At 36.7% G+C, this 23038-nt stretch overlaps 1 protein-coding gene across 1 annotated transcript; it reads left to right on the top strand.

Moving 5' to 3' along the window:
- The first annotated feature begins 1668 nt into the window (after window positions 1-1668).
- Window positions 1669-22823, top strand: LOC540615 (UDP-glucuronosyltransferase 2B4). Its single transcript, XM_002688325.6, has 6 exons — window positions 1669-2424; window positions 3239-3387; window positions 9660-9791; window positions 15351-15438; window positions 19144-19363; window positions 22157-22823. The coding sequence occupies exons 1-6, from the start codon at window positions 1695-1697 to the stop codon at window positions 22434-22436; spliced, it is 1599 nt and encodes a 532-aa protein (XP_002688371.2). The 5' UTR covers window positions 1669-1694; the 3' UTR covers window positions 22437-22823.
- The last annotated feature ends 215 nt before the right edge of the window (window positions 22824-23038 follow it).

The raw sequence follows: 23038 nt of genomic DNA, 5'->3' as shown, positions 1-23038 counted from the left end.
ATGCATAGGTGGTTTCTTCTACCCAGGGTGTTCTTTAAGTTGTTCATCTGCCAATCTTGAATTCACTTGTGAAGTCCAAGTGACAAAGCACTTCTTTCATGAAGTCTTCACTTATCTCTCCAGCAGACAGGAGTTTCTGGCTGTGTGTTCTTTTTTTTTTTTTTTTAAACTTTACAATATTGTATTAGTTTTGCCAAACATGGAAATGAATGCACCACAGGTATACCTGTGTTCCCCATCCTGAACCCTCCTCCCTCTTTCCTCCCCATACCCTCCCTCTGGGTCGTCCCTGTGCACCAGCACCAAGCATCCAGTATCGTGCATCGAACCAGGACTGGTGACTCGTTTCATACATGGTATTATACATGTTTCAATGCCATTCTCCCAAATCTCCCCACCCTCTCCCTCTCCCACAGAGTCCATAAGACTGATCTATACATCAGTGTCTCTTTTGCTGTCTCGTACACAGGGTTATTGTTACCATCTTTCTAAATTCCATATATATGCATTAGTATACTGTATTGGTGTTTTTCTTTCTGGCTTACTTCACTCTGTATAATAGGTTCCAGTTTCATCCATCTCATTAGAACTGATTCAAATGTATTCTTTTTAATGGCTGAGTAATACTCCATTGTGTATATGTACCACGGCTTTCTTATCCATTCATCTGCTGATTAAATGCAGTTTCCTGTGTGTAACCATCTGTTATCTTAAAAACATTGCTTTTTACAGTGCCTTATAATGCCCATTTCTCATTTTATTCTGAATTATAATTAATAATTTTACTGAAAGTCACTCAACGCTAGGTCATCCAAAAACCAAAGGCTTTATAACTGATGGTGGAACCAGCGGCACTTACGAGGCCATCTGCCATGAGATCCCTATGGTGAGCTTTCCTATGTTTGCTGATCAACCTGATAACTTTGCCTGATGGACCACAGCACACCAGGCTTCCCTGTCCTTCACCATCTCCCAGAGTGTGCTCAAACTCATGTCCATTGAGTTAGTGATGCTATCCAACCATCTCATCCTCTGTCGTCTCCTTCTGCTTTAACTCCCAACTGTCATCATTAGGCAGATCATTCAGACAAAAAAATCAGTATGGCAATAGTGATCATAAATTATACAATTGACCAGTCAAACTTAATTGATATCTTTAGTATTAATACATTACACTAAAAAAAATCGGAACACACATCTTCAGTCTTTGCAAACTGCAGGATTTCTGCTGCTTTTTCATTTTAGTCCAGAACTTTCCCAAAATACTTTACATGGGTTTGCACTTGGTCATTTATTGTTTTTGCTGTTTCTGTGCGGGACACAATTGTTGTGACCTCATAACCCTCCACCTTGTTGATGTCACCTTATCTCTAATTCTGTGTCAAAGCGACTGCAGACTCAAGAGCCTCTCACTTGCTATTGTTTTACACTAGTTAGTCTTCTTTCTCACAGAATATAATTGATGTGTGTGTACAAGATGGGTGACAGCACTGGCAAATGAATACTAAACACACTGTATAATCTCGAAGTGTTCTGCACTTTGCCTTTTCACTTGATTTCCACATCTGCTGACTATTCATGTAATCTACTTTTTTAAGGAATAGGAGTTATACTTTAACTTCTGGTTGATGACTTCTGGATATAAGCCTGAGCAATAGCAAAAGTTTACAGTAATTAATTTTAAAGGACTGCATATGAGCAAGATGTCTATGAAAAGGCTCTCGCTTCTGCTGCTGCTACAGCTGACTTGCTACTTTAGCGGTGGGAGTTGTGGAAAGGTGCTGGTATGGCCAGTGGAATTTAGTCACTGGCTGAATATAAAGACAATTCTGGAGGAACTCGTCACGAGGGGTCATGAGGTGACTGTTCTGATATCTTCAGCTTCCACTATTCCTAATTCCAGCAAACCATCTACTATGAAATTTGAAACTTTTCCTGTATCTTTAACAAAAAGTGATTATGAGAATTTTATGGAACGTATTCTTGAGGAACTGACGTATGTGGCGAAAGATTCCTTTTGGTCCTATCTTTCAACAGTGAAAAATGTATTTTGGGAATTTTTTGATATTGCTTTACGTATGTGTGAAGATGCTGTTTCCAACAAGAAATTAATGACAAAACTGCAGGAATCAAGGTTTGATATCCTTATTGCAGATGCTGTTGGACCCTGTGGTGAATTGCTGGCTGAATTACTTAAAATACCATTTGTGTACAGTCATTACACCTCACCTGGCCACATAATTGAGAAGAAGAGCGGAAGACTTCCATTCCCACCATCTTATGTACCTGTTATGTTTTCAGAATTAAGTGATCGCATGACATTCTTAGAGAGGATAAAAAATATGTTATATGCACTTTACTTTGACCTTTTCTTTATGACATACAAAGAGAAGAAGTGGAATCAGTTTTACAGTGAAGTACTAGGTAAGTTGGGCTTCCTGATAGCTCAGTGTGGTAAAGAATCTACCTGCCAATGCAGGAGACACAGGTTTTATCCTTTGGTCAGGAAGATCCCTTGGAAAAGGAAATGGCATTCCATTCCAGTGTTTTTGCCTGTGAAATCCCATGGATAGGGAAGCCTGTTGAGCTATAGTCCATGGAGTTGAAAGAGTCAGTTACCACTTAGCAACCAAACTACTAGGTAAGTCATGTTTTTAGTTGGTAGCATTAACTCATATTTATCCTAGTGCCTTGGAAGTTGAGTTTGTCTAAATAGAAATTCACAAAAATTTATCTCAAATAAGTGAAACAGTGAAATAAAATATGAAATGACCCTCAATCTAACAAATATTATGCAAACACTTAAATCATAGGGTAGGGTAAAGCCCATTACTCATATCAGATACCAGGAAGTCATTTACCACAGACTGAAGTACCCAGGACATCTGCAAGTGACTATCCAACTTACAAAACTTCTTTTTTTAACTTAAAGTCATTACGAATCTCATAAACTGTCCTGATAGATGAAGACATGTACATGGAGAGTTATACACATATTTGTAGTATAAGTATCCAGTTAGCTTTTAGAAATTGTTTCTGCTTGTGTAGAAACAGATGTATTCCAGATATACTTTATTATCCTATACTATGCTACGGTATATATTTATCAAGCAACAGACACATTCAAACATCTTGGCCACAACATCCCAAGTTCCTTTACAAAAATTATCTTATATACACACATGACAGTAGTCTCATTTGATCAAACATTTGTTGTTGTTTTTCTTTTTACTTTCAGGAAGACCTACTACCTTATCAGAGACAATGGGGAAAGCTGATATGTGGCTCATTCGAAGCTACTGGGATTTTTCATTTCCTCGTCCACGACTACCAAATGTTGAATTTGTTGGAGGGCTCCACTGCAAACCTGCCAAGCCCCTGCCTAAGGTCACCTACTCCTCCTTGTTGTTCTTTGTGAACTCTGTGTTTTCAATAGGAACATTCTGTATTGTTTATTTAGAACATTTGATTACAGGTAGTCAGATATGGGAACCTGGATAAAGTGACCTTCCACCTAGAAAGTGATGTATTTCTATATCAACACAACTATCTGAATTTCATTATCATTACAGAATAAACTAGAGAACATGGGACACTTTGAAAATACATCAATTAAATTACAATTTCATTATTCAACACATAGAGAAGCATCATTCATTAAAGAACACATATTTTTGTATAAAAATATATATTTTGTATGAATAATAATAGTTACATTATCACCTGGTGATGCCACCCAATCATCCTATCTCACTATAATAAGTTACATTATAATTGTATTATCATTATTAGAGGATAATTTTGTATATAGCATATTCCAGAAGTGAGTGCTAATATAGGCAAGTGGTGTAGGCACAGTTTCTACCACCTGACAGTCCACCTGGAATGATAAAACACAATCAAGTTGTAAAAAATGTTATAATATGGCAAGACCAGAGTGCTAAAGAAATATTCAGCATGAATCATATAAAGTATCTCTGATCCATAGATAATTAGGAGATCTGAAGGATGCTCAGGAATAAACAGAGGAATAGGGCAGGGGTGGAAGAAGATATGGGCTTCCCTCTTAGCTCAGTTGGAAGAAGATATAAAAGAAAGGTAGGTGGAATAGTAATGACAGTTGCCCAAAGTCCAAGTTTAGTCTAGATAGAAAAAGGCTGAATAAAGAAGAAGATGATGCTGTAGAGGTAAGTTGGAAACAGATAATTATAAACATTTGAAACATCTAGTAGGGCCATTGGGAAGAATAGTGAAAGGATTAAGAAAGGAAGAGATGACGGCGGTGGTTTAGTCTCTAAGTTGTGTCCGACTCTTGCAGTCACATGGACTGTAGACTGCTAGGCTCCTCTGTCCATGGGATTCTCCAGTGTGAATACTGGAGCGGGTTACCATTTCCTTCTCCAGAGGATCTTCCCAACCCAGGAATTGAACCCAGGTCTCCTGCATTGCAGGCAGACTCTTTACCGACTGAGCTATGACTAAAGCCCTGAGAAAGAGATAGTCATATATTATTTAAAAATTAAAAGCAAGATGTAGTCACTGGGTTGGACTGTAAATGGTGAAGTGTAAGAAGAGACCATTTAGCAGATTATTGCTAGATATAGACAATAATGAGTGAAAACTAGAGTACGGTGTTCACAGAGATATCACATTAACTCATTTTTTCCTTTATTTTAAATTAATTAATTTATTTTAATTGGGGGATAATTACTTTACATTATTGTGGTGGGTTTTGCCATACATTGACATGAATCAGGACGATTTACTTTAAATAAATTTAAATAAATCTCTGGGTTGGGAATAAAAACATACATTTATATGTACATTCATTTGTATTGTTGGAAATAGGCATTTATTTTAGCTAGTGCTGTGGTGAAAAGCCTTAAAACCTACAAAAATACTTTAGTATTTCATCTTCTTCATCTGATCGTGAAAACCTTAAAAATTCCTAACATTACAAAAGTTTATATTAAATGCTGCTGCTGCTAAGTCACTTCAATCATGTCTGACTTTTTGTGACACTATGACTGTAGCCCACCAGGCTCCTCTGTCCATGGGATCTCCAGGCAAAAATACTGGAGTAGGCAGCCATTCCCTTCTCCAGGGGATCTTCTCGACCCAGGGATCAAATCCTGGTTTCCTGCACTCCAGGCAGATTCTTTACCATCTGAGCCACTAGGAAATGCTTGATTATGCTAAATCAGATACAATAAAATATTTACTTAGAAAATAACAAATATAATAAGATCACAGTTTTCTTGAAGATTAAAAAAGCATAAGCTAGAATTACAATTTTCAGGATATATATCATAGTGTATTATTTGATAATAGGATAGAGTAAGGATTAAAATGACAGCACACAGTTTAGCATAATGTCTTCAAGGTCCACCCATGTTGTCGAAAATGGCAGGATTTCCATCTTTCTCATGGGTGAATGACATTTCATTCTGAGCACGTGTGTCTGTTTGTGTGTGTGTGTGTGTGTGTGTGTGTGTGCATTTCTCTGTATCTATGAAACATCTTTAAATAATTCATCCATTGGTGGGCACTTAAGTTTCTTCCCTTAGCTAATTGTGAATAATGCTGCAGTCAACATGGAGCACATATACCTCTTCAATATCCTGTTTTTATTTCCTTTGACTGTATACCCAGAAGTAGAATTGCTGGATCATACAATAGATCTATCTTTAATTGTTTTAGGAACCTTCAATTTATGTTCCATAAGGGCTAAACCAATTTACATTCCCACTGAGAGTGTACAAGCATTCACTTTTCTCCACATTCTCACAACACTTTTCTCTTCTTGGTTATAGACTTTCTAATAAGGGTGAGGTAATATCTGATTGTGATTTTGAAATACATTTCCCGGATGATTACTGATGTTGAGTACCTTTTCCTATACCTGGTGACCATTTGGAAATCTTCTTTGTCAAGTGTCTATTTTGTTCATCTGCCCATTCTTTAATTGAATTTTGTTGTATTAGTTGTGCATATATTCTGGATCTCAACCCCTCATTCAATATATGGTTACAAAACTTTTCTTCCATTCTGTAGATCGCATTTTCGTCTTGTTGATTATTTATTTTGCTGTGCAGAAGCTTTTAAGCTTGTTGTAGTCCCACTTGTGATTTTTTCCTTTTGTTGTGGTCTTGATGTCATTTAAAAAAACATCATTTTCAAGACCAGTGTCAAGGAGTTTTATCCTTATATTTTCTTTTAGGGATGTTATGGTATCTGGTCTTATGTTTAAGTCATTGATTCGAGTTGTTTTTGTGAGTGGTATAAGATAGAGGTCTCGTTTTTTGCTTTTTTGGTTTTTTCATATGTTTATCCAGTTTTCTCAGAAAAGAAAGTGACTAATATTTCCACAATTGGTGTTCTTGTCTCCCCTGCTCCCTTGTTGAATATTAGTTGAACCCTGTATGCTGTTCCATGGTCTATGTGTCTATTTGGGGGCCAGTACACTATTATTTGAAATATTGAAACTTTGTGGTAAATATGAAATTTCAAGGTGTGATTCTTTTGGGTTTTGATAATGTCAACATTTTAACAGTATTATTCTTCCCGTCCATGTCACATGATGCCTTTCCATTTATTTGTGTTTTCTTCTATTTCTTACAATTTCTTATAGTTATCACTGTACAGATCTTTCACTTCACTGATTAAATTTATTTCTAGGTATTTTCTTGCTTTTGATGCTGTTGTGAATGGGATAGTTTTTTTTTCAGATGTCTCATTATAGTACAAAGTAATGAAACTGAATTCTATATAGCGGGATTAGGCATCCTTATTTTGTTTCTGATTAGAGAAAAAGCTTTCAAATGTTCTCAGTTGAGTATAATGTTAGTTTTGGGTTTTTTATATATGTTCTTTATTATATGTTCATTCATACCCTATATGTTGAGGGTTTTATCATAAAAGAATGTCATATCTTGTCAAATGTTTTTTGGACATCTGTTGAGATAATCAAGTTATTTTATAGTTCATTCTATTTTGCATCACAAAGATAAATCTCACTTGGTCTTAGTATATAATTCTTTTAATGTGCTCTTGAATTTGGCTTGTTGATATTTTGTTGAGAATTTTTGCATCAATATTCAATATGGATATTGACTTTAGTTTTATCTCCTTGCAATGTCCTTATCTATTTGGTATCATGATCGTGGTGATGACCTTGTAGGATGAGTTTGGAAATGTTCCTACCCTCCTCTTTAATTTTTAAAGATTTTTGAAGAACTGGCATTAATTATTCTATAATATTTCATAGAATACATCAGTGAAGCCATCAGGCCCTGGGCCCTTTGTGTGTTGATAAGTTTTTGATTACCAATTCAATTTCTTTACTTATTAGGACTGTTCAGATTTTCTACTTCTTCCTGATTCAGTCTTGGTAGGTTCTGTTTTTAAGTTCTCCATTCTTCTCATATATGTATTAATAATTTCTTAGCTTATAATTATTCATGGTAGTCTCGGGATCCTATCTAATTTTTAAGTATCAGTTGTAATGTCTCCATTTCATTTCTAATCTTATTTATTTGAGTCACTTTTTTTCTTGATTAGTCTAACTAAAGGTTTTCTATTTTGTTTATCTTTTAGAAAAGACAGAGAAGGACAAGTACTGTAAGATATCACATGTATATGAAATCTAAAAATGCCAAACTTGTAATAACAGAGAGTAATATGGTAGTTGCCAGGACTGAGAGGTGGAAGAACAGGAGAAATGTTGTTTAAGGATACAAATTTGCATTTCTTAGTAAATAAATACTAGAGATCTCAGGTACAGAATAGTGAATATACATACATGCTCAGTCATGTCTGACTCTTCATGACCTTGTGAACTATAACCAGCCAGTCTCCTCTGTCGATCAGATTTCCCAGGCAGGAATATTGGGGTGGGTTGCCATTTAAAATTTGGAATTATTCTGGTATAGAAAGTAACTTTTTTTTTAATCAGAAAGGATCAAGGACCACAAAGCAAAATAATTCAAAAACAATTCCAGGCAAATACGGATTCACCAGGAGCTTTATTTAGTTAGAAGTGAATTACTCAAAAGCTGACCAGACCTGTTTTGCAGAAAGCTCTGGGCACCTCTTCCTCTGTGGAGCAGGTGCTCCCAGGGGGACTCATTGAAGTCATATTGAAGGTTCTTCACCACAGTTAGACATAGCACATCCATCTGTGACATTAATTATGCAAGTTCAGGACAAAGGCATCATATGTAAAGAAACACAGCAATACGGTCACTCAAATAAGTAACTATGCAAGGGTAACTTTGGATTATAAATAGAACTCACAGAACTATTTCATACAACTTCTAAACTATAATACTTGACTCCTCAAGTCATTATGACAAAGTTTAAGGTGAAGAATAGGATTACAGAGCTGAATGAATGACATAAAGTGATTCAGATCATATTTTTTTTCATAGTGCTCATAGTCAGGAAACAAAATATTAATGAATAATCTAAATAATTCTCAAAAAGTATGTCTGGAATAAATAAGTTAGCAGAATTATAATAACAAAGAACCAAAGCAAGTTGAATCTGGAAAGTAACTTCCTTCCAAGAATCTATGTTAGTAATTAACATCAAGATTAATGAAGAGTCTGAGGATAATATAGTTTAATAGTACCTCCTTGTACTGAGTACTGGCTCTATCTTATTTCCTGCTTATACAGAAACACATTGCACAAATATATATAATGGAAGAAATTGACCTCATATCACCCATTCTTTTCCCAGGATCTCAAGGATGAAAAATGTTAAAAAAAAAAAAAAAAGGCATCATTATAAAAAACAATATAAAGTTCCGCAAAAAAAATTTTTAATGATTTTTTAGTGTTGAATATTTATAGGTACAACTGACCAAAGTCCAAGATGTGAAGTTAACATGTTCAAGAAAATTGGGGGAGTGGGGCGGGTGAGAGAGGGAAATCACTCTGTTAGCTAACTGTATAGTATGTGAAAAGAATAATGTGAACTTTCTAATATAAAACCTGTCTACACATATAGCTCAGAAATTCCTTTTCTGGGTTTATATCCAGAATAATTGAAATTAGGCTCCCAATGAGATACTGTACAACATATGCATGAAAGCTCTATTCACAGGAGCCAAGAGGTTGAAGCAACCCAAATGTCCATCAACAGAGGAAGCAATAAACAAAATGTCATGTATACAAACAATGGAATATTACTCACCTTTAAAAGGAAATTCTGACACGTCACAGCATGAATGAACCTTACATTAAGTGAAAATAACTAGTCAGGAAAAAAAAATACTGTGCAATTCAACTTATAAAAAGTATCCAGACTAATCTCATTTGTAGAAACAGAGTAGAATGAAACTTGCCAAAGGCTAGAGAAAGAGGAAAGTAGAATTTCTTAATGATTATAGACTTCCAGTTTTGTCAGATAAAAAAGTTCTGGAGATTGGATGCACAATGTGAGTATTCTTAACACTACTATACTACACACTTAGGAACAATTAAGAAGTAAATTTTATGCCATGTGTATCTTACCACAATATTTTTGTAAGAAATCACTACTCTGATATCTCAAGACAATTTCTGATTTTCTCTCTTTAGTTGCTTGTAGCAATCCCTTCAATAATGTATGTTATGCTGCTGCTCTTTTGTGATGGGCACATTCTTTTTTCACAGGAAATGGAAGAGTTTGTGCAGAGCTCTGGAGAAAATGGTATTGTGGTGTTTTCTTTGGGGTCAATGGTCAGTAACATGTCAGAAGACAGAGCCAAGGTGATTGCATCAGCCTTCGCTCAAATTCCACAAAAGGTAGATACAATAACTTAATCACGGACAACTCTTTAATAAGTCTGTTAAACTCTGTAAAGATCTGATCTTCGACATTTTCTATCAGAAAGGTAAATAATATGATAGCAGCAATTTATCTCATATATATACATATATATGTGTATATATAAACCGAAATATACATGGCAGGTGCTACGGCAGTACAGGGAGTGCCTTTCATCCATAATAATTTTAATTACTCAACATAGTAATCAAAAAGAATGGTATTTAAGAGACACAGTGTGAATTTTGGTGTTATTAATACAATGTTAGCATGAGCAGTAAGATTAACCAGTAAATTCTGCTTTGTCACTTGTTCCTTTTATTTGAAGGACTTCTGAGGACACAACACACATTTAGATGCTCTCGGGAGTTAAATTTTAACAATAAAGGTAGTCATGCAATATTGATTCAAGTCAAACAATTTCACTTTTCATTGTTTTTGAAAGTAGGGCTTAATAATTTGTAATTTAAGAGAACATACTTCTTCAGCAGCACTGATTAACTTATTATTAAAAAATTATGCTGTTGTTTAGACATTAAGTCATCTGAATCATTGCAATCCCATGGACTACAGCATGCTAGGCTCCCCTGTCCTTCACTATTACCCAGGGTTTGCCCAGAGTCATATCCATCGATTTAGTGATGCTATCTAACCATGTCATCCTCTGTCAGCCCTTGTCCTTTTGCCTTCAACCTTTCCCAGATCAGGGTCTTTCCAATGAGTTATCAGGTGGCCAGAGTATTGGAACTTCAGCATCAGTACTTCCAATGAATATTCAAGATTGGTTTCATTTAGGATTGACTGGTTTGATGTCCTTGCCATTCAAGGGATTCTCAAGAATATTCTCTAGTACCACAATTCAAAAGTATCAATTCTTCAGTGCTTAACCTTCTTTAAGGACTTCCTGAGTGGCTCAGACGGTAAAGCGTATGCCTATAATGCAAGAGACCTGGGTTCTATCCCTGGGTCGGGAAGATCCTCTGAAGAAGGAAATGGCAATCCACTTGGGTACTCTTGCCTGGAAAATCCCATGGATACAGAAGCCTGGTAAGGCCCAGTCCGTGGGGCCGTGAAGATTCGGACATGACTGAGTAACTTCACCTTATCTTGCCCTACCTAATATTCTTTACTGTCCATCTCTCATATCCATACATGATTACTGGAAAAAAATATAGCTTTGATTATACGGACCTCTTTTGGCAGAGTGATGTCTCTGCTTTTAATACTTTATCTAGATTTGTCATAGCTTTTCTTCCAAGAAGCAAGTGTCTTTTCATTTCATTGCTGAAGTCACCATCCACAATGATTTTGGAGCCCAAGAAGATAAAATATGTCACAGCTTCCACATTTTCCCCATGTATTTGCCATGAAGTGATGGGACCGGATGCCATGAAATTATTGTTTTGAATGCTGAGTTTTAAGACAGCTTTTTCACTTTCATTTTTCACCCTCATCAAGAGTCTCTTTCAGTTCAGTTCAGTCACTCAGTCATGTCCGACTCTTTGAGACTCCATAAATCGCAGCACTCCAGGCCTCCCTGTCCATCACCAACTCCCGGAGTTCACTCAGACTCATGTCAGTCGAGTCGATGTTGCCATCCAGCCATCTTATCCTCTGTTGTCCCCTTCTCCTCGTGCATGGCAAAACCAATACAATACTGTAAAGTAAAAAAAAAAAAAAAAGTCTTCTCCAACACCACAGTTCAAAAGCATTAATTCTTTTGCACTCAGCTTTCTTCACAGTCCAACTCTCACATCCATACATGACTAATGGAAAAATCATAGCCTTGACTACACGGACATTTGTTGGCAAAGTAATGTCTCTGCTTTTCAATATTGCTGTCTAGGTTGGTCACAACTTTCCTTCCAAGGAGTAAGCGTCTTTTAAACTCATGGCTACAGTCACCATTTGCAGTGATTTTGGAGCCCCAGAAAATAAAGTCTGGCACTGTTTCCACTGTTTCCCCATTTATTTCCCATGAAGTGATGGGACCAGATGCCATGATCTTCGTTTTCTGAATGTTGAACTTTAAGCCAACTTTTTCACTCTCCTCTTTCACTTTCATCAAGAGGCTTTTTAGTTCCTCTTTACTTTCTGCCACAAGAGTGGTGTCATCTGCATATCTGAGGTTATTGATATTTCTCCCGGCAATCTTGATTCCAGCTTGTGTTTCTTCCAGCTCAGCGTTTCTCCTGATGTACTCTGCATATAAGTTAAATATGTTAAATATAACATATAAGTTAAATAAGTTAAATATACAGCCTTGACGTACTCCTTTTTCTATTTGGAACCAGTCTGTTGTTCCATGTCCAGTTCTAACTGTTGATTCCCGACCTGCATATATGTTAGCATAGTCAATGAAGCAGAAGTAGATGTTTTTCTGGAATTCTCTTGATTTTTCTATGATCTAATGAATGATGGCAATTTGATCTCTGGTTCTTCTGCCTTTTCTAAACCCAGATAGCACATCTGGAAAATCTTGGTTCATGTACTGCTCAGGCTGAGCTAAATGATTTTTGAGTATTACCTTGCTAGCATGTGAAAGGAACATAATTTTACAGTAGTTTGATCATTCTTTGGCATTACCCATCTTTGGGTTTGGAATGAAAACTGACCTTTTCCAGTCCTGTGGCCACTGCTGTGTCTTCCAAATTTGCTGGCATACTGAGTGCAGCACTTTAACAGTATCATCTTTTCGGATTTGAAATACCTTAGCTAAATTCCACTAGCTTTCTTCATAGTAATACTTCCTAAGGTCCCATTTTCTTCACACTCCAAGATGTGTGGCTCTATGAGTGACCACACCTTCCTAGTTGTCCAGGTTACTAAGACCTCTTTTGTATAGTTCCTTGTATTCTTGCCACCTCTTCTTAATATCTTCTGCTTCTGTTGGGTCCATACCATTTCTGTCCTTTATTGTGCCCATCTTTGCATGAAATGATCCCTTGGGATCTCTAATTTACTTGAAGAGATCTCTAGTCTTTCACATCCCATTGATTTCTCTATTTCTTTGCATTGTTCACTTAAGAAGGCCTTCTTATCTCTCCTATCTCTCCTCTGAAATTCTGCATTCAGTTGAATATATTTTTCTTTCCCTTTCTCCCTTGGCTTTCACTCCCCTTCTTTTCTGCATTATTTATAAAGCCTCCTCAGATAACCACTTTGTCTTCTGGCATTTCATTTTCTTTGGGGTTGTTTTGATCACTGCCTCCTGTACAGTGTTACACACCTCTATCCACAGTTCTTCAGGCACTATGTATACCAGATATAATCCCTTGAATCTATTCATCACCTCCACTGTGTGATTATATGGGATTTGATTTCTGTCATACCTGAATGGCTAGCAGTTTTCCCCACTTTCAATTTAAGTCTTTCTTCAATTCAAATCTGAATTTTGCACTCAGGTGCTCATGATCTGAACCACAGTCAACTTCAGGTCTTATTTTGCTGACTGTATAGAGCGTCTCCATCTTTGGCTGTAAAGAATATAATCAATCTGATTTTGGTATTGACCATCTGGTGATGCCCATGTATAGAGTCATCAGTTGTTGGAAATGGATGTTTACTTTGACCAGTGTGTTCTCTTGACTGAAGTCTGTTAGCCTTTGCCTGCTTCTTTTAGTACTACAAGGCCAAACTTGCCTGTTAGCCGAGATATCTCTTGACTTCTTACTTTTACATTCCAATCCCTATGATGAAAAGACTTCTTCTTCTTCATTATTTTTTTTTTTTTTTTAGTGTTAATTCTAGAAGGTCTTGTGGGTCTTGCTGAATCATTCTTCAGCAATAGTGGCTGGGGCATAGACCTGGATTACTGTGATGTGAATGGTTTGCCTTGGAAATGAACCAAGATCATTCTGTTGTTTTTGAGATTGCACCCAAGCACTGCATTTCAGAACTCTTTGTTGACTGTGAGAGCTACTCCATTTCTTCTAAGAAATTCTTAACTACAGTAGTAGATACAATAGTCATCTGAATTAAATTCATTGAACTTGTTCATTTAGTTCATGGATTCCTAAGATGTTGATATTCACTCTTGCCATCTCCTGCTTGACCATGTCCAATTACCTTGATTTCATTGGCCTAACATTCCAGGATCTTATGTTCTTTACAACATCATACTTTCACCACCAGACACATCCACAACTGAGCATCATTTCTTCATTGTCCCAGTCACTTCATTCTTTCTGGAACTATTAGTAATTGCCCTCCACTCTTCCTCAACAGCATATTGGACACATTCTGACCTGGAGAACTCATCTTCCAGTGTCATATATCTTTGCCTTTTTCATACTGTTCATGTGGTTCTCACAGCAAAGATAGTGGAGTGGTTGTCCATTCCCTCCTCCAGTGGACCACAGCTTGTCAGAATACTCCACTATGACCCATCTGCCCTTGGGTAGCCCTGCAGAGCATGGCTCATAGCTTCATTGAGTTACACAAGTCCCTTTACCATGACAAGGCTGTGATCTATGAAGGGGATTAATAAATTATAAATAAGCCAAAATATTTATCTTAGGTGATTGACTGCATACTTTTTCCTCTCTATAATCAAAATGTATAAAATTCTAATAAATAACTTCCCCTTTTAACTACTTGATATAAGTAAACTCTTTTACAACAGTCAAAAATAAATAAATCACTGAATATCAAATTTGAAAATGAGCACTAGCATATAAAAAAAGCAAATGAATGTGTAGGTTATGTGTAATCTGCCACTGGCTTGTTGTATTGGAAACAAAACCACCTATCCATGGAAGAAAAGCTATGACAAACACAGACAGTGTTCTAAAAAGCAAAGCAGCACTTGCCCAGAAAAGTCCACATAGTCAAAGCTGTGCTTTTTCAGTAGTCATGTATGGATGTGAGAGTTGGACCATAAAGAAGGCTGATGGCCAAAGAATTGTTGCTTTTGAAGTGTGGTGCTGGAGAAGACTCTTGAGAGTCCCCTGGACTGCAAGATCAAACCAGTCAATCCTAAGTTAATCAACCTGAATATTCATTGGAAGGACTGATGCTGAAGCTGAAGCTACAATACCTTGGCCATCTGATGCAAAGAGATGACTCATTGAAGAAGACCTTGATGCTGAGAAAGATTAAGGGCAGGAGGAAAAGGGAGTGACAGAGGATGAGTTGGTTGGATAGCAACACTGAATCAATTTATATGAATATGAGCAACTTCTGAGAGATAGTGAAGGACAGGAAAGACTAGCATGCTGCAGTCCATGGGATGCAAAGAGTTGGACACAACTTAGTGACTGAAAAGCAACAATAAAACAGTTTTTTTTTTTAATATTTAAATTGGTCATTGAAAATCTCACCTGTCTCTGCCATCATGTGTACATAATTAATACATCAAATGTAGGAATTCCTATGTATGTCCTTCTATTACTAGTTACCATTACTTAATATGTCTTCATTTCCTTACATGTCATATGGACGATATGTAATTATATGTATCTTAGTCAATTTAGAAATTATTATTATAACTTGGAAGTTCAACTCATAGAATAAGGTATTTCCTTTACTTTTAACAGGTGCTATGGAGATATGATGGCAAAAAACCAGATACCTTAAGACCCAACACCCGGTTGTATAAATGGCTTCCCCAGAATGACCTTCTTGGTGAGACTTGTCAGAACAAATAATGAAAATATGAGTAACAGCCAAGTAGAGTGAGAGTGCTTCAACAGGAAACACACTTAGAAAGCAATTATTGAAACACTGAAAAAGAAAACTTTACTAGTCTATTATAATTGTCTTTGCTATGAGAAAAAAAGGAGAACATATAAAAGTTGTCAGTTTATTCTACGTAGTCACATCCCTTACAGCCAGAATCTTTACTTTAGCTGTAATTACTTCTCACAGTGAACTTTTCAATAACTTCCTGGATTATTGTTCTGTCTCTGAATTCTTTCATTATACTCATCATTTCCATTCTGTAGAGGTATGTTCAGATCAGATCAGTGGCTCAGTCGTGTCTGACTCTTTGCGACCCCATGAATCGCAGCACGCCAGGCCTCCCTGTCTATCACCAACTCCCGGAGTTCACTCAGACTCACGTCCATCGAGTCGGTGATGCCATCCAACCATCTCCTCCTCTGTCGTCCCCTTCTCCTCCTGGCCCAATCCCTCCCAGCATCAAAGTCTTTTCCAATGAGTCAACTCTTCGCATGAGGTGGCCAAAGTACTGGAGTTTCAGCTTTAGCATCATTCCTTCCAAAGAAATCCCAGGGCTGATCTCCTTCAGAATGGACTGGTTGGATCTCCTTGTAGTCCAAGGGACTCTCAACAGTCTTCTCCAACACCACAGTTCAAAAGCATCAATTCTTCGACGCTCAGCCTTCTTCACAGTCCAACTCTCACATCCATACATGACAACAGGAAAAATCATAGCCTTAACTACACGAACATTTGGTGGCAAAGCAATGTCTCTGCTTTTGAATATGCTATCTAGGTTGGTCACAACTTTCCTTCCAAGGAGTAAGCGTCTTTTAATTTCATGGCTGCAGTCACCATCTGCAGCGATTTTGGAGCCCCGAAAAATAAAGTCTGACACTGTTTCCACTGTTTCTCCATCTACTTCCCATGAAGTGGTGGGACCAGATGCCATGATCTTCGTTTTCTGAATGTTGAGCTTTAAGCCAACTTTTTCACTCTCCTTTTTCACTTTCATCAAGAGTCTTTTTAGTTCCTCTTCCCTTTCTGCCATAAGGGTGGTGTCATCTGCATATCTCAGCTTATTGATATTTCTGCTGGCAATCTTGATTCCAGCTTGTGTTTCTTCCAGTCCAGCATTTCTCATGATGTACTCTGCATAGAAGTTAAATAAACAGGGTGACAATATACAGCCTTGACGAACTCCTTTTCCTATTTGGAACCAGTCTTGTTCCATGTCCAGTTCTAACTTTTGCTTCCTGACCTGCATACAAATTTCTCAAGAGACAGGTCAGGTGGTCTGGTATTCCCATCTCTTTCAGAATTTTCCACAGTTTATTGTGACCCACACAGTCAAAGGCTTTGGCATAGTCAATAAAGCAGAAATAGATGCTTTTCTGGAACTCTCTTGGTTTTTCTATGATCCAGCGGATGTTGGCAATTTGATCTCTGGTTCCTCTGTCTTTTCTAAAACCAGCTTGAACATCAGGAAATTCACGGTTGACATATTGCTGAAGCCTGGCTTGGAGAATTTTGAGCATTACTTTACTAGCACGTAAGAGGAGTGCAATTGTGCCGTAGTTTGAGCATTCTTTGGCATTGCCTTTCTTTGGGATTGGAATGAAAACTGACCTTTTCCAGTGCTGTGGCCACAGCTGAGTTTTCCAAATTTGCTGGCATATTGAATGCAGCACTTTCACAGCATCATCTGTCAGGATTTGAAATAGCTCAACTGGAGTTCCATCACCTTCACTAGCTTTGTTCATAGTGATGCTTTATAAGGCCCACTTGACTTCACATTACAGGATGTCTGGCTCTAGGTTAGTGATCACACCATCATTATCTGGGTCGTGAAGATCTTTTTTGCACAGTTCTTCTGTGTATTCTTGCCATCTCTTCTTAATATCTTCTGCTTCTGTTAGGTCCATACCAATTCTGTCCTTTATCAAGCCCATCTTTGCATGAAATGTTCCTTTGATATCTCTGATTTTCTTGAAGAGATCCCTAGTCTTTCCCAGTCTCTTGTTTTCCTCTATTTCTTTGCACTGATATCTGAGGAAGGTTTTCTTATCTCCTCTTGCTATTCTTTGTAACTCTGCATTCAGATATTTGTATCTTTCTTTTCTCCTTTGCTTTTCACTTCTTTTCTTTTCACAGCTATTTGTAAGGCCTCCCCAGACAGACATTTTCCTTTTTTGCATTTCTTTTCCACAGGGATGGTCTTGATTCCTGTCTCCTGTACAATGTCATGAACTTCATTCCATAGTTCATCAAGCACTCTATCTATCAGATCTAGGCCCTTAAATCTATTTCTCACTTCCACTGTATAATCATAAGGGATTTGATTTAGGTCATACCTGAATGGTCTAGTGGTTTTCCCTACTTTCTTCAATTTAAGTCTGAATTTGGCAATATGGAGTTCATGGTCTGAGCCACAGTCAGCTCCTGGTCTTGTTTTTGCTGACTGTATAGAGCTTCTCCATTTTTGGCTGCAAAGAATATAATCAGTCTGATTTCGGTGTTGACCATCTGGTGATGTCCATGTATAGAGTCTTCTCTTGTGTTGTTGGAAGAGGGTGCTTGTTATGACCAGTGCATTTTCTTGGCAAAACTCTATTAGTCTTTGCCCTGCTTCATTCCGTATTCCACGGCCAAATTTCCCTGTTACTCCAGATGTTTCTTGATTTCCTACTTTTGTATTCCAGTCCCCTATAATGAAAATGACATCTTTCTTTGGTATTAGTTCTAAAAGGTCTTGTAGGTCTTCATAGAACCGTTCAACTTCAGCTTCTTCAGCGTTACTGTTTGGGGCATAGACTTGGATTACTGTGATATTGAATGGTTTGCCTTGGAAACGAACAGAGATCATTCTGTCGTTTTTGAGATTGCATCCAAGTACTGCATTTCGGACTCTTTTGTTGACCATGATGACTACTCCATTTCTTCTGAGGGATTCCTGCCCACAGTAGTAGATATAATGGTCATCTGAGTTAAATTCGCCCATTCCAGTCCATTTCAGTTCGCTGATTCCTAGAATGTTGACATTCACTCTTGGCATCTCCTGTTTGGCCATTTCCAATTTGCCTTGATTCATGGACCTGACATTCCAGGTTCCTATGCAATACTGCTCTTTACAGCATGAAAAGAACTCTTGTGCCATTACCAATGACTCTCAATTTTCTGTAAAAAAAAAAAAAAAAAAAAGGCACAATCATTTTTGTGAAACAATAACACACTTAATGGTAAAATTTAGCTTTTCCTTCCTGTGGTTCCAGTGCCACTACGATTATCCTTCTTTTCCCCTGACACCATTCCTATCAAGCTAAACGGTTTCACTGTATTTTTAGGTGAATAAATTCCGGCATGTCCTCTTCTTTTTTTGCACATGTGGTTTCTTTTACCCAGAATGCTCTTTCAAGTTGTTCCCCTGCCGATCCTGGATTCATTTGTGATGTTCAAGTGACTCAGCACTTCTTTCACAAAGTCTTCATTTACTCCTTCAGCAGACATAGTCGTTTCTTCTCTGAATTCTGAAAGCAAATAAAAGCACTTTCATATGCATAATAATCTGTTATCTAAAAGATACTCCTCAATCCAGTGCCTTATAATGCCAGTTTCTCATTTTATTCTGAGTTATAATTAATAACCTTACTGAAATTCACTCAATCCTAGGCCATCCAAAAACCAAAGCCTTTATAACTCACGGTGGAAGCAATGGTGTTTATGAGGCCATCTATCACGGGATCCCTATGGTGGGCACTCCTTTGTTTGCTGATCAAGCTGATAACATTGCTCGAATGAAATCCAAGGGAACAGCTGTCAGGTTGGACTTGGAAACAATGTCAACAAGAGATTTGCTCAACGCATTGAAGGAAGTCATTAATAATCCTTCGTGAGTATATATATATATATATTTCTTTCTTTTTTTCTTTCTTTACTAGCTAACCCTTCTAGAGAAGTTCTCATCTGAAGGCCAGGGAGGCAGTGACATAAGCACAAGAAGGTGTAAGATTTGCTCAATGTTTTGAAAATAGACAAAAATAACAGGTTGTGAATGTCACAGTAAGATTTTTTTCATGGTTTTATGGAAAAAGTTTGTCAGTGTTTTAAAGATAGTGGAGAAATGTTGAAAACTTAATCATTAGAATGAGAAGAACCACTGAAATGGTAATAGAAGGATTAAGAAGCATTGAGAACAAAGTTATTGTAGGGAACCATGAATGCGATGGATACTCATCTGCCCACTTTCTTTCATCATGTGAACTTCTCAAATGTTTTAAACTCTTAAAAGATGGTATATTTTCACTAAACCATCATGACATCATCCATTTCAAATTTTAATTACATTTATATTTTCCAACTTTTCTATGCTAATATTTTGACTCCATCTCTGATAAATGATAAACAGCTATAACTTTCTAATTACCCAGTTTCAACAATGTATATACTATTTATAAATGTGGGTGTATTCTTGGGTTGTTGTTGTTGTTGTTGTTTTTACTGTGGTCATTTTGTCTTCTTTGGAAGAATTATAAATCTAAACATAATGGACTCGGGAGGAGTATGTTGATATGAAAAAGTGAAAGTTTTGGTTTCTCAGTTGTGTTTGACTCTTTGGGACCCCATAGACTGTATCCCATCACTCCTCAGTAAATGGAATTTTCCAGGCAAGAACATGGGAATAGGTAGCCATTCTCTTCTCCAGAGGATCTTGCTGATCCAGGGATCAAACCAGGTCTCTGCATTGCAGGCAGATTCTTTACATCTGAGCCACCGGGGAATCCCATATATTGGGATATTCCTTTTTTTTAAAATGTTACACAATTTTTAAAGGTTATTTTCCATTTAAAGTAATTACCAAAGAGTGGCTAAATTTCCAGTGTTGTACAACACCTCCTTGAGCTTATATGATTCCCAGTAATTTTGCCTCCTACTCCCCCACCTGTGTGTTTCTACTACCCCAAATCTGGTAACCAATAGATTGTTTTCTGTATCTGCTAGTCTGTAATAATATTTTGATCCCATCATTGATAAATGATAAACAACTAGAATTTTCTAATTTACTCAATTACAACTATGTATATACAGCTTATAAATGTAAGTATCTTCAGAGTTCTTTTATTTGTGCTTGTTTTTGTCTTATTTGGAATAGATAGTTATGTTGGGATATTCCTATTTAAAAGCCACATTTTCTGAAAACAGAAATACTTTATGTCTAAATCACTTCAGGATATACATGAATTCCAATGACACAATTATATTAATATCACAAATATGATGTATATATTCCCCCTTTTTTATCATAATGACTTTGTAAAGAAAACATTTTGAGAATGTGTCAGTAATAGCAGCAAAAACCATTTTGTGTTTTATAAGCAGTGTTATTTAAATTTAATTTTAGCACAGCTATTGTCCTAAGTGAGCAGCATAAAAAGCACTATTTTTCTTTTTTTTTAAAGAAACAAATCTTTCATTTGCTGTTTTCATGTAAATGTACATATCTCTAGTATATTGGTATGTCTTTTTAATTTTTAATAATGTAATGTTGGGGTCAAAAATGAAGATATACTGACTGTTCATGATATGCTACATGTTGTATTTAGTAAAACAGTGTTACTTTACACATATTAAGTAACTTCTTTATTGTAGTCTATTCCTATTGTATTAAAAATATATTTCCAGGATTACTGCAGTCTTTGCAAAAACCCAGTGCTCCTCCTGTGTTTTTGACAGTAAAGGGAGAAAAGTTACTTCCATTGTTATTACTACATTGCCATGTTACAGCACTTTGTGATTTAAAGTTCATGTGCTATATCTCTTTATCCTTCTTTCTTGTCTGTTAGTCTGCCATCATTTCAGCAGTAGAAACAAGTGTGCCTGCAATGCCTGAGAGTAAAATGCTGAGCCTTCTCCAGAATTTTAGAACAAGAACCAGAACAACAAAACTAGTAAACATTTACTGAGTGTCTGCTGCATGCCAGGAATGCCTCTAAGAATCAATAAAATATTATCAAAATAATTAGATAAGGTACTATTCCTAGACATTTTATAGTACAATCAAAAACTGAGAAACAGATTCTATCATGATTGAGCCCTCCAAAGTAAAATTAAAAGTTTAAAAAATAAAAAAGTTTTAAGATGTTAATAAAATTAATTTTTTTAAAAATTTGAAGAACAGAAAGAATAAAAAAGCAGCCAACAAAGTAAGAGTCAGGAATCAAACTGAGTCAACCTACTTCCACATTTTCAACCACCACTTCACTAATGTAAGATCAGCATTGTCTGGACATGTCTCCAAACCTCATCACTGATTTACCTGCTATATCTAGATTATAACATTTGAAATACATCCATCAGGTCCATTAACAATTCTTTATGAGATGATTCAAACTTTGGACAAACATATTATGAATTTCTTTTCTTTTCTTTCCCTTTGGGACAGCTCATCCCATTCTTTAGAATACACAATCTTGTTCTCTCCCATTTTCTTTCTTTTCTTTGCAGCTTGAAACGCTATGCATTTAAGAAATCCTAGCCCATAAGCTAATACCTCAATAATCACCTCAGAGAAAATTATGTTTTTCTTCCACTCTGTGTTGCACTCTGTTACCATCTACAAGAAAATTTCACACATTTATTTATTATAGCTCATTCCATAAATGATAACTGTTTGATTTTCCTTCAGCTACAAAGAGAATGTGATGAGATTATCAGCCATTCAACATGATCAGCCTATGAAGCCCTTGGACAGAGCAGTCTTCTGGATCGAGTTTGTCATGCGCCACAAAGGAGCCAAGCACTTGCGGCCAGCTATCCATGACCTCACCTGGTTCCAGTACCATTCTCTGGATGTCATTGGGTTCCTACTGGCCTGTGTGGCAACTGCCATATTTGTCATCACAAAATGTTGTCTATTTTGTTGCTTGAAGTTTGCTAAATTAGGAAAGAAGGAGAAAAGAGACTAGCTGTATCAGACCTCAGTGCAGGGGTCCCCAACCTCTGAGGTCTAATGGCTGATGATCTGAGGTGGAACTGATGCAATAATAGAAACAAAGTGAGCAATAAATGTGATGTGCTTGAATCGTCCCAAACCCATTGCTTCCTACCCCAGTCCATGGAAAAATTGTCTTCCATGAAACTGGTTCCTGGGGCCTAAAAGGTTGGGTACTGCTGCTCTAGCAGTTCTGCCTCATAGAACTCCTCATAGAACTCTCCATAAAACTATGTGGGTATGTATTGAAATTTATTGTTTTAATGCAAAAGTATACTAAAAAGATATGATTGAATTTAACTGGTTTTCACATATTGCGTGTAGAAACAAGAACAATAAAAGTCTATTCATAGTATCCATATTATTTTGTAGATATTCAGATTTTACCTTGATTTTTGTATAGAATTTTATAGCTTTTCCTTGCTATAGAAATTGTTCAATAATTGGAATTCTTTTGAAAAATTCACCCTTTAATTTTATTTGTGAGACCACTAATAGTTCTTCATTTTTACTGTGCATTCAGCCTCAACATCACTTCTTACCTAAAGCCATAGCAAGACACTAGCCTTCGTCCAG

Source organism: Bos taurus, chromosome 6, assembly GCF_002263795.3.
Source record: "Bos taurus isolate L1 Dominette 01449 registration number 42190680 breed Hereford chromosome 6, ARS-UCD2.0, whole genome shotgun sequence".
Taxonomy (NCBI): Eukaryota; Metazoa; Chordata; class Mammalia; order Artiodactyla; family Bovidae; genus Bos; species Bos taurus.
Note: the sequence above shows the minus strand (reverse complement) of the source record. Positions and strands in the feature narration are given on the sequence as shown.